Raw genomic sequence first — 12,736 nt, 5'->3', positions numbered from 1 at the left:
CTGCGAGAGTCTCGGTGCCAGGAGTGGTGCCTAGAGCCGGAGCAGTACCGAGAGTACTGGGCAGGACGAGAAGTGGATCTGTGCCACAAATATGACCTGTACTGCCTAGGTGAGCGGTGCCGGGACTGCGAGCGGCGTCTAGACCAGGACCATCCATGAGACCGCGAGCAGCGCCAGGACCTGGATCGAGATCGGTGCCGGCTAGCTGATTCCAGTGAAGGAGGTCTCATTGCGGCTGGCTTACCTCTGGAATGTATTACCCGCACCGGCGGTGCCGGGGTTTGAGGCAGGACAGACTCAGTCATCGCGATAAGGTCCCTGGCTGAGGAGAATGTCTCTGGTGTGGAGGGGACCATAAGCTCAACCACAGGCCTCAGTGGGGAGCTCTCAAGGACCGGACTCGATGGCCCTCTTGGGACCGGAGTCGACAGTACCACAGTCGTCGGTGCCGCAGCAGTAGTAGGTGCTGGGCGGTCTGGACGAGGGTGAGTCTGCGTTGAAGGTATGGAGGCAGCGGAGGGCCTCCGATCAGGTCTCTGTGCCGGAGAAGGCCGGTGCTGAGGTGTCTTGGCGGAGCCAGTGCGGTCCGGTGCCAAGGACGGAGGGTTCAGGGCTGCCTCCATAAGGAGAGTCTTCAAGCGAAAGTCCCTCTTCTTCTTTGTCCGCGGCTTAAAAGCCTTACAAATGCGGCACTTATCTGAGATGTGCGATTCCCCGAGGTACGTTAGGCAAGAGTCATGGGGATCGCTCGTGGGCATCGGCTTTTTACAGGCCAAGCACGGTTTGAACCCTGGTGAACCGGGCATGGGCCCCGGCACCAAGTGCGGGGAAGGGCTAATGCCCAAACCCCGCTAAACTATATACACTAACTATCTAAGAACTATCAACTAATTACACTATAGACTAATTCAACTATATACAGCAAGATATCGAATAAACAAGGAGAAGCTAGGGAAGTGGAGGACAGCTAAGCCACGTTCCACTGTTCCAACGACCGACATGGGCGGTAAGAAGGAACTGAGGAGCGGTTGGGTAGGCAGAGGTATATATCCAGCGCCATAGCGGCGCCACTCCAGGGTGCAACCCAGCTGACCCATCGGGGTTGCTAGGGTAAAAATCTTCCAACGAGCGTGCACACGCAGCGCGCACACCTAACTGGAATGGATATGAGCAATCACTCGAAGAAGAACAGGTATATACCGACAGAACTTCAAGAGTATGCAGTCTTATACAAGTGTGACTTCCAGGATATTAGACAGACAAGGTGGGTGAGGCAATATCTTTTATTGGACCAACTTCTGTTGCTTCAAGAGGGCTTTCTATTTATTTGACCTCCTACTCAATGTAGTTTGGGGCACAGAGTCAGTTACTAACTGCATTTTACAGAGAAGTCTTGGATTACAATGATTTTGTTCTCCCATGCGTCAGATGGGTGTTAAATGATCAGACATGCAGGATTCTGCATTCACCACTATTGGTATGTCTACACCTTGAGCTGGGGGAGGGGGCGATGCCCAGATTGAGGAGACCTATCCAGGCTGACTCCGATTGAGCTACCTCACTAAAAATAGTGCAGCCGTGGCAGCACAAGCAGTGGAAGGGACTAGCTGCCCCAAGTGTGTCCCTAGACTCTCAGGTGGGATCTTGGGGCAGCTAGTCCCTCCCACTCCTCGTGTTGCTGCTGTTGCTTTATTCTTAGCGCGCTTCCTCAATCAGAGCTAGCAGGGGTATGTCTCCAAGCTGGGGATTACCCCTCCAGCTCAAAGTGTATACATAACCTAAGGGTGAAACTCACCCCCATACAGTGAAGATCATCCTTAAAGCTAGTGGTTATTAGTATTATTAATTATTTGTATTATTGTAGTGCCTAGGAGCCCTGCCCTTAGACCAGAATTCCATTGTGTCAGATGCTGTACAAACACAGAACAATAGTCACTACATTCTCGGACAGTTTATTATGACTGTATTTAATATTCCTGTAGCATCCTGTTCTGCCAAGCATTGAACACACACATACGAAGGCCTGGTCCTGCCCCAGAGACCTGACAGTCTAGGGCCCTGATCCTGCAAACACTTACCGACATGATTAACTTCACTAACATGGATTATTTATGCATTTAAAGGTAAGTAGGTGTGATCTGAAAACAAAAAAGCTAAAGGAAGTGCCATCTGCCCTTCAGCCAGCAATCACTGGCGGATTTGGCAAGGGTGGATCCTATGGAGGGATGTGAAGGAGAAGAAGAGACTGACGGTCTTTTCCTTTTGTAACCGCTCATTTGTTAGCTGTTTGTCACTAGTGCAGCCTTATAATTACCAGAGTTCCAGCAGGCTCCGGTTATGCCCAGACCAGGAAAGCAAGAACAGCCTTTTGTCAATATTTGTTTTCACTTCCACTCTTGGCTTAAACAGGAAAGCACGGAGATTTGGGGGGGTGGGAGGGAGGGTTAAAGTGAACCAGACTTTTTCTATGCCTAAAAGTTCAAATTCAGTGTGAGTTCTCGGCTAAGAGCTGGTTCTCATTTTGTTTGAGGTGGTTTCTCTGTCCCACCAAATGATCAACCAAACTCAGTTATTTGCTGCAACAATGACATTTCGCTTATGATTTATGTTCTCAAATCTTTCCCATAGTCAGGAAAATCTCCCTTTCGTTTCAATAAATTTATTTTTGTGTATAGTAAAATACATCCAGATTTGAAAAGTAATCTACCCACTCCCAGAAAGTAACATGCTTCCCTAGATAGGTTTAATCTCCTAAAGAGCAGAATAAAAAAAATGCCCCATCCATGATTCCTGGGCGTTAGTCATACTGGAGATAACGAATCACGGAGGCTGGCACTACACACGCAGCAATTCACATGAAGCAGAGGCATGTTGCCAGGTGCTTCAGAAGAAACAAGGACGTTTCCGTATAGAAAGTGTGGCAACTGGTTGGGAAAGCTTTTCAGTTCCACATCTCTAGGGGACCCTTACAGCCAAGAGAGGGGGAAAGAAAAGCAATTAAACCCCACAAATATCCTTTTGCATTCATCAAACTTAATTCGATTTAAGGTTCTAAATGTAAATCTCACGGTAAGATTCAGAAGTAGTCAAAATGACGCTATGAAGCCTAATCCTAAAATCCTCGGCAAGATTAAATTTCTTGTTCCATGGACACACCTCTTGATAAGCGGCAGCAGCTTTCCAAGAAAGATAAGAAACATTGTAAATGAGAGTTCTACTGGCCAGTTCTTAAAATGCATTTGATTGGTTATATTTATTCAGCTGAAAACCAGCAGCCAATAGAATCTTCCGTTCTCACGTTTCTAAAGCAGTGAATTGTGCTCGGTTGATCTGGTCACTAGCAAGTCGAAGCTTCCGGGTTCTCAGGCTGGTTTCTCCCAAGCTGCGGAAAGAATACAGCTAAATCATCAGCTGTAGCAGGAGTTCTTGCTTCCTGGGCAGGGAGTCCCTCCGTTTCTGGTTTCAGTGACATACACAGATACAAGGTACATTTCTTTTTATTGCTACTGTTTATCATATGCTAACTTGTGCCTGGCAGAGCTTGTCAGGTTGAGAAGTTTTAATCTCTGTGAAAGAAATGCATGATTTGGGGATGGAAAACAATTGACTGAAAATGTTTTTGGCCAGTGGGCTACACAGGGGCAAGTGATGATGGCTCAGCCCTAACTTTTACCTCCTATAAATGGTTATCATTCAGTGTCTCTCTGTCCTTTACTCTGCTTTCTGAAGTGTTTTTCTTTCAATGCCCTTGTAGGTTTGATAATAAAAGCACGAAGAACTGAAATATATTGAAATCCTTTAGAGACAGAATGGTAGTTTCTATTCTATAATATTCAGGTGCTGATACCAGTCCCATCGTAGCTGTGCTAAGGTCTTAAACTCCTGTCCTCTTTGATGTATTCATCTGCGCCCCGTCTCCATGACAGATTCAGATGCTGGAAGCTGGAGTTTCCAAAGGAGTTTTTGTAAAGGGCTGTAACTGACGAGTTTCCTGACAACCTCTACTACACACAATCCTTCATGGACATGGCTTATAATTAGGGTGACCACATATGCTGATTTTATAGGGACAGTCCTATAAAATTTTTGGGTCTTTTTCTGATATAGGCTCCTATTACCCCCCACCCCTGTCCTGATTTTTCACACTTGCTGTCTGGTCACCCTATTTATAATGCTATCAATCCCTTTTTCTCTCTGCAAGGCTGAATGCCATAGCACACCAGTGGGTTGCAGAATTAGCTGACTTAAATTTCAGAGTCAAATATTGTCCAGATAAATCTGATGTGGAGGCAAATAACCTACCCAGGAGTCCCCTTATGCAAAAATGTGACAGGATGCATTGAAGAGACAAGCAAAGATGTTTTGATTAATGCTGTCTTATAGTGCATGGATGTACACAGAGATGTCAAGGTACTTTGGTTGGCAGCTATTGCTAGCTGCCTTTTGGCAGCAGACTTCTCCAGGGGCATTGAACCCAGCGCCAGCTCCAGGCACCAGCTTATCAAGCAGGTGCTTGGGGCGGCAACTGCGCAGCAGGGCGGCACTTTCAGGTATTCGGCGGCAATTCGGCAGAGGGTCCCTCACTCCCACTCGGAGCAAGGGCCTCCCGCTGAATTGCCGCAGATCGCAATGGCAGCTTTTTTTTTTTTTTTTTTTTTTTTGGCTGTTGGGGCGGCAAAACCCCTGAAGCCAGCCATGATTGAACCCATCGCAATGCCCCTTCCACAGGAAGACATTTTTTTGGCAGCCCAGAAGGAAAATCCAGCTATTGCTAAATTTCTTCATTGTAAGTTATTGGGGGGGAAAAAGCCTAATAACAGGGGAGGATACACAATATCTATTTCTGTATCTTATCCTGCATTCTACCTAAGACGGATGTAAAAATCCGTAAAAGAAGTGAGATTGTTCTATATCCAAGGTTTTATCATTTTGCATAATGTACAGGTTTTTTTATTCGGCAGATTTTTTTTTCTAAATAGCTTGTGATATGCTCAGTGACATTATGTGGTTTTACCATTGATCATATAGGCAGTGTTATTTCATAAGATATGAATATCTTTGGGACTATGAATGATTCAGGCCTGGCTATCCTGTCAGATTGCAGAACTCAGCTGCCACAGAGAATTCCTGCTTGACTGGTCTTCACCTGGTATTTCAGGGACTTGGTTCCCATCCCTGGTTTAAAATTAGGCAGAGCAGAGATGTGAACTGGGGTCTCCCACGTGTGTGCCCAAACCACCAGGCTACACAGTAGTTCTTATGCTCTCTGTGTGGGCCTATGAATGTTAAATTGCTTCTACACAGTGGAAGAGCTTCAACAAGACAGAATGAAATTTGAAAGGTGGTTCTCATTTTACAGGGTATTAAGTGCCCCCTTTTTAGTTTTTACTGAAGTGTTTTTGAAGTTTTAAATTATTTTTCCTGGTATTTTTGTCACTTTCATGTTTGGAGGGTTGTCTCCCTTTTTTCTCTTCCCCACCCTTACAGTTATTTCAGAGGGGAAGGAGACAATTTTTTAAAAAATGAGTGAGGAGAATTAAAATAAAATAAACAAATGGTAAAAGGTATTTTAAAATGGCAAAAAAAAAGAAATGTCACATTTTTCCAATGTTTGAGTTACTGTTTTTGGACAAATCGTCAATTTTAAAAAAGGTTATTTTTACTATCTTTTTTTAAATCTTGACCTGCTGTAAACATAGGTCCAGATAATTAGCTGATGCAAATCAGCATAGCTCATTTCCCTTCTGATTTCCAGCACTAGATGATCTGGCCCTCTCACAAATCCCTGTTACTCTGCTTTTTACGTTTACGACCTATACCCAAGACCAAGACACTTAAAAAGCAAAGTTCACTGACCCATACTGAACATGAAGTATCTTTGCCCTTAGCTGATTCCAAGGGCTAGAACTTCAGTACCTAATGTGACTAATATTTAATTGGTTATACCTTTGATCCTATAAGAAGTATTATGATTACATAGCCAGTGGAGTTTCACCTTATAGCTAATGTAACAAAGTGAATTTGCCTAATCCCCATAGGTACCAGTTTCCTGGAACATGGCTGTGCGTTCGTTAGATACACAGTACAATGCAGATTCCTATCAGAAATACAGATTCTCTCCCTCTGAAAATCTCCAAAGTGTCATCTTCTCCTACCTGGAAGAAAAGGTAAGTGACACTCTCCCTAGTCTGAGAATACATGTTATTAATTCTACTGTGGAGAAGACCTATAGAATGCAATGGGAGTGAAACCAATAGGATACCACAGACATTACTCTAATTACCTGGAGAATCAGAGCCTTTATTCTGTGACTAGGATTGTGTATGTGTGTAAGGTTGTAAAGAGGACTAAGATTTGACTCTTCATAAGAATTTATGCTTCGCTTGCTGAGACATGTCTGTTCTCTCCTCAGAAAGTAGACCCGATTCGGCTGGCAGTGGATGTCGGCTGCGGGTCGGGACAAAGCACTCGCGTGCTCGCAGCTCGTTTTGAGAAAGTGGTTGGAACAGATATCAGTGAAGCTCAAATAGAAGCAGCCAAAAAAGCTGCCTCCTTCCCAAATGTTTCTTACCAGTAAGTGTTCCGTAAAAGGATGCTTTCCCTTCGGTGTGTCCAGAGTGCTGACCGTTGCACACAGCAGCACTTTGTGAACAGGACAGATACAGGCCAGCATTTTCAAACAAGGTCAGTCATTTTTAGGTGCCTGATTTCAAACATATTGGACCTGCTTTTTCACAAAGTACCCAGAACTCATGACTGCATCTGAAGTCAGCAGGAGCTGCAGGTGCTCAACTTCTGAAAATCAGGTCATTCCTAATTAAATGCCTAAATATCCATGTTGGAGCTCCAATTTTGAAAACGTGGGCTGACATTCTTAGGCCAAATCACTCTTCAGTTCCAACGGAACAAAATAGTTAAACTTTTCAATGTCAGATTTTCAACAACCTCACATTTCCTCTCAGAAGAGTCCACATGTGATAAGTTTCATGCACATCAGGCCACAGTAGAAATTCCTCCTTCCCATTTGAAATATCTTCCCTGTTTCCCTTTATAGTGTGTGCCCTGCAGAGGAGCTACCATTTGCAGATGGCTCTGTGGACCTCATTACTGCTTTTACAGCTGCCCACTGGTTTGATATGCCGAAGTTCATGAAAGAAGTGGATCGAGTTCTCAGGCCACATGGCTGTGTGGCCCTTAGCACCTACGCTACAAACTTCAGTATGCACTATAAAGACTGCTCAGAGAGGCTTACAGAAATCTTCACTGAGGTAGGAGAAGAATACAATCCTCTTTTTTTTAAAAAAGATACTGCAGACAGCAGTTTATAATATATTTTAATGCTGCTAGACACTTTTCAGTATAAGACCCTGTTTTCAGCTGCTTATAACTTTGCCAAACCTTAACCATTTGGGTGACATTTTCCTTTCTGCCTCTTTGCCACATGCAGGATTATTTATTTATTTTTGTAAGTTTCAGCAAAAACAGTCACCCATTTCGAAAAACAGGAATAGAGAATAATAGGTGCCTTTGCCGATTTAAATATAAATTCTTATATCCATTGTATTGAGAAGGTCTAGTTCCTCCCCGCTCTGGAGCAGAGATTGGAATTTGCAGAGCGGTTGTGCGAGGCAGCTTCCATCACATAAAACCCATTTCCAGACAAAAATTTCCTTCACGTTGAAGTATGGCCCAGGGTACATATGAATAATTTGGGATACCATACATTAGTGGCTGTTGTAATTATCCCCTAACGAAGTATTACAAACCCAGGACATTCAGAGTTGTTGTTAGACTTACCTTCCTTAAAGTAAGGAAATGACTCAGACAAGGTACCCGAAAAACATTAATTGTCCTCTATTGATACCATATAATGCCCAAAGAATTGTGACAAAGGCATTATAATGCTATGGGCTCTTTAGATTAAACTGATTGTGAAGGCATGTTATATTTCTGTCTTCCCCCACCTCCATAGTGTCACTCTCTTAGGTGGCCATTTTGAGAAGGGTATCTATCTCCCATTGCTCTCAATGAGAGTAAGGCTGCAGGAAGCCTGAACAAAAATGGCTGCTGTCTCCATTCACTTGGTTGTCACAATACTCCTGTCTGCCTCCTGATGGCACAGGTGGCCACCATTTTCCCTGAGGTGGCTTCCTTCTCATTGGGTGGTCAGTGATCATTTTGATAGATGGCATCTTAACTGAGGTCAGCCTTATGGCCGAAGTCCCAGTAAGAACAATGGAAGAGGTTATGTCCGTCATTTTGAAAGAGTGCAGTTTTTTCATGGATATTTTCTGTAAAAGAACATTACTATACAAACACAGCAGAAAGAGATTCTGTCTAGTACAAACAACGGTGGGTGTGTGGGTGGAGGGATGGTGGGAGGGAAATGACTATTCAACCCAAAATAAAATTGTTCAAATGTAGCCCATTCACACAACTTCTGTGAGTGTTATGTATAGGGAAAGTCTGAAGGGTCTGTATTATTCCATTATTCTCCTATATCAGAGGAGTAGCCATGTTAGTCTGGATCTGTAAAAGCAGCAAAGAATATAAGGTGCCACAGGATTCTTTGCTGCTTTTACATTATTCTCTTATGTAGCTCTAACTTCCCCTCAGGCCAGGCAGCTCTGAATCAGGGAGTGCAGCTCAGATGGAGTGGAGGATCAAGGCTTTACGTAACATTTTTGCTGTTTCTGTTCTGACTTTACAGACCCAGGACATCCTTCTTAAATATGCAGATGAAAAAGTAAATCTTGTCATTGCAGAGTATAAAGAGGTGTTTGAGTCTGTGCCTTTTCCAGACAAGAAGAGGTGAGAAGACAAGGACAAAAATGAATTGTATGTAATCTCTTGCATTGTGGGCTGTGTGAGCTCTGGAATGTTGGGCACTTGGACGGCATTCACTGGTGTTCATTTTGAGACTGCAGGTTGCAGAAGATTCATAGAGTTTAGAGCTAGCAGGTAGCCCTGAGATCACTTGTTCCAATGTCCTTCAAACACATCTCCAGTCCCTGGTCTCTCTGGTTCATCTGTGTGGCCTCTTCATCAAATGAGAGAGGTTTCCCCATAACCAAATGCCCAAAAAAGGGGAAGGGATAACAGATCATGCCCCACGTCTTAATAATCCACATGAGCCAGGTCCTCAGCTTATGTAAATCAGCACAGCTCCATTGCCCTCCAGGCTTACTTCTCCAATGCTCTGGTTTCTTCCCACTCTTGCAGAGTTACCCAGATCTTAGACAAAATTCCCATGTCTGTTTCTGAGGTGATCGGGCTATTCCAGTCCTTCTCCATGTATCAAGCCTTTCTGAGGAGCGACCCTGAAGGAGCAAAATCCCTCCTCCAAAAAACTGAACAAAGGTAAAAACAATTTAAGAAAACAAGCAGAGTGTGGGCGGCTCCCTTGTATGACATAGGTGAAGAGTGGGGTCACTCACAACCTCCAACGCTGGGGAAAGGGCGGGGAGTCATTGCACTGGTGCAGCCATCTTTGCTGTGGGTCAGTATTGTGAGCCGTTGGCTTTTTATGGTCCAGATCCTTAGCTGGCTTAAATCAGCAAAGCCCCGTTAACTTCAGTAGTGCTATGCCGACTTTAACCAGCTGGGGATATGGCCCAGTATTTCTGCCAGAATCCGTTATAGGCATTGCTGTCACTGGTGAAGTCTGATATTTAGCTTGATTCTTCATAAAATAGGCAGCTTAGCTAATTTCCTCCTTCTGATACTTGGCACTGAGTAATTAGCAAAGAAATAAAATATTGAGAGCTTGAGCCTCCAGTTCCAGCTTAAACCTAATAAATCACAATCTCTTGGGCTATATGGTGGCTAAGTCTCTTCATTCAAACCCAGTAACACCAAAAGGAGTTTCCCATATGGGCAGCCTACCATATGATCCTCAGTAATTACGGTTAGTGACTGGCACAGGTCACAAAACTGCTTTAGATATAGTAGGTTTCTCTTGAATTACCTTTTGTGTATCCATTTTTCTAAGAGTAGAATGTTTTGGGTGGGACAGGTATGTGTTAGGCTGTGATGCGAAGAACTGGCTGTCACCTCTGCCTCTGGTTGGACAGGAGTCAATCTATACAGTGAGAAAGTAAGTGACCATTATTCCGTTTCTTGTTTCAGGTTCCTGGAGACCATGGGAGTGTGCTCTAATGAAACCCAGGTAGAGATCGGGATAAGGAGTGTTTCTGTTCTAGGCTGCAAGGGGCCGTGAATGGAAAATCCAGCGATGACCCCATAGCCAGAAGAAAAATCCTGATTTTGATATCTCCTTATAACTGATGTTATCACCTTTAAAATATTTGATTAAGATACCAATAAAGTCAATGGCAAAACTCCTATCTTCTTCAATGGGAGACAAAGGAGGCACAAAATCAAATAATGTCAATATTAGAAGGGCTTTCATGGGGTGGGTTTTTTCCTATTTAAAGAGGAAAAGCTCAATGTTCTGTCTGTCTGGCCATCGTTCAAAAGGCATTGGAAGAAATCAAGGATCCTTTGCCACATAGAAGGCTGCAGAGATTGGATCATAAATGGAATATGCAATGAACATGTTACCTAACAGCTGAGAGATTTTTAGAAGGCTTTATAATCCTACAGAGTGAAAATAGCTTGCAGCAAGATCAACTGCTATATGTAATTCCCTGTCAATGGGGTAAGCAAATAGGAACAGCAATAATGTTGTAGGGTTATAGTAATAATACTTCACAGGCATCTTTCATCCAGAGCCCTCAAAGAGCTGTACCAGGTAGACAAATATTACTGTCTGCACTCCACATTAAGTGAAGTAGAGACCAGCCCAAAACATGCCAATTACAGAACTTATTACAGGCTACAGATTTTCAAAAGAACTTGGCTTCCATTTAGGCACCAAAATAACTGACAGGATTTTCTAGAAATCTCAGCACCTTGGGTGCCTAGCTGTGTGTGACAATCTGGCCATGAATGAGCTCTCTTGAAAATCTGACTCCATTGGTGGGTGCTGAGCACTTGAAAATCTGTCTCTAAGTTTCTAAGCTAGAATTAATGAGAGTGACTTACCATTGCTCTGATGGACATAGAGCTATGTAATAATCTAAGAATATTGAGATGTAGAAATGTTATGAACATTGTATGTGAGCTAGTCAGGGAGGAGTAGTTATTGTATACTGGATTATAACATTTTCCTGTAGAAGGTATTGATCTAGCTTAATAGGGGACTGCCAGGAAAAAAAACCAAGAAAACAACACGATAGCTACATACAGGCAAACCTCCCGTCAAATACTGTGGGTCAATTACAGGATAATAACCAACTTCCAGGCTCCAGCTCAAAAGCTGTTTTGCCAGGCTGGGAGTTTAGAGATCAAAAGGACACTAAATAGTTAAAAAGCATCTATCAAGAGGGGATAGACAGTTACATGGAGGGATTGCCAAGGAGACATGCATAAATTATCAGGCATACAGGATTCTGCATTCACCACTATTAGTATGTCTACACTTTCAGCTTGAGGAGACATACCCACACTAGTGCCGATTGAGCTAGCTCACTAAAAATAGTGCAGCCATGGCAGCACAAGCAGTGGGAGGGTCTAGCTGCCCTAAGTGCATCCCTAGAGTCTCAGGTGAGATCTTGGGGCAGCTAGTCCCTCCCATTCCTTGTGCCGCTGCTGTTGCTTTATTATTAGCACACTACCTTGATCAGAGCTAGCAGGGGTATGTCTCCAAGTTGGGAATTACACCTCCAGCTCGAAGTGTAAGTGAAGATCATCCTTAAAGCTAGTGGTTATTAGTATTATTAATTATTTGTATTATAGTAGTGCCTAGGAGCCCTGTCCTTAGACCAGAATTCCATTGTGTCAGGTGCTGTACAAACACCACAATAGTCACTACATTCTCGGACAGTTTATTATGACTGTATTTAATATTCCAGTAGCATTCTGTTGTGTCAGGCATTGAACACACACATACAAAGGCCTGGTCCTGCCCCAGAGACCTGACAGTCTAGGGCCCTGATCCTGCAAACACTTACCGACATGATTAACTTCACTATCATGGCTTCAGTGGGATTATTTAGGTGCTTAAAGGTAAGTAGGTGTGATTTGAAAACAAAAAAGCTAAAGGAAGTGCCATCTGCCCTTCAGCCAGCAATCACGCGGATTTGGCAGGGGTGGATCCTAAGGAGGGCTGTGAAGGAGAAGAAGAGACTGACGGTCTTTTCCTTTTGTAATCACTCATTTCTTAGCTGTTTCTCACTAGTGCAGCCTTATAATTACCAGAGTTCCAGCAGGCCCTGGTTGTGCCCAGACCAGGAAAGCAAGAACAGCCTTTTGTCAATATTTGTTTTCACTTCCACTCTTGGCTTAAACCAGAAAGCACAGAGATGTAGGTGGCGTGGGGGAGGGAGGACGGGAAGTGGATGGTGATTTTTTTTAAAAGTGAACCAGATTTTTCTATCCCTAAAAGTTCAGTGTGAGTTCTGGGCCAAGATTTTCCCATTTTGTTTGAAGTGGTTTCTCTGTCCCACCAAATGACCAACCAAACTCAGTATTTGCTGCAACAATGTAAAGTGATCACACTGAAGTAAGCTTGTGGGAAATATAAATTTCCTTATAATAGCTGCAATTTGAGTACACTACCATTAGAACGGGTGGAGGAGGACTAGATAATTGATATTTCTCCCATGTTTTATGTTCCCAAATCTTTCCCATAGTCAGGAAAATCTCCCTTTCATTTCAGTGAATTTCTCTTTTG

The 12,736-nt window shown here is 43.5% G+C and overlaps 1 protein-coding gene across 1 annotated transcript; it reads left to right on the top strand.

The window, feature by feature from the left end:
• Positions 1-3,309: 3,309 nt before the first annotated feature.
• On the top strand, positions 3,310-10,340 carry LOC127030157 (putative methyltransferase DDB_G0268948). Its single transcript, XM_050916207.1, has 7 exons — positions 3,310-3,485; positions 6,039-6,167; positions 6,413-6,573; positions 7,055-7,268; positions 8,711-8,811; positions 9,223-9,360; positions 10,129-10,340. Exons 2-7 carry the CDS (start codon positions 6,057-6,059, stop codon positions 10,217-10,219), a joined length of 816 nt encoding a protein of 271 aa, XP_050772164.1. The 5' UTR covers positions 3,310-3,485; positions 6,039-6,056; the 3' UTR covers positions 10,220-10,340.
• Positions 10,341-12,736: the final 2,396 nt, after the last annotated feature.

This window comes from Gopherus flavomarginatus, chromosome 10 (assembly GCF_025201925.1).
Source record: "Gopherus flavomarginatus isolate rGopFla2 chromosome 10, rGopFla2.mat.asm, whole genome shotgun sequence".
Taxonomy (NCBI): Eukaryota; Metazoa; Chordata; order Testudines; family Testudinidae; genus Gopherus; species Gopherus flavomarginatus.
This window is presented reverse-complemented; position numbering and strand designations above follow the sequence as displayed.

What these genes read in the sequence shown, in the direction of transcription:
- LOC127030157 (XM_050916207.1), top strand. Translation starts at nt 6,057, where the DNA reads ATGGCTGTGCGTTCGTTAGATACACAGTACAATGCAGATTCCTATCAG. An exon ending in TTACAGAAATCTTCACTGAG is followed by an intron (nt 7,269 to 8,710) that starts GTAGGAGAAGAA and finishes CTGACTTTACAG; the next exon opens with ACCCAGGACATCCTTCTTAA. An exon ending in CCTTTTCCAGACAAGAAGAG is followed by an intron (nt 8,812 to 9,222) that starts GTGAGAAGACAA and finishes CCACTCTTGCAG; the next exon opens with AGTTACCCAGATCTTAGACA.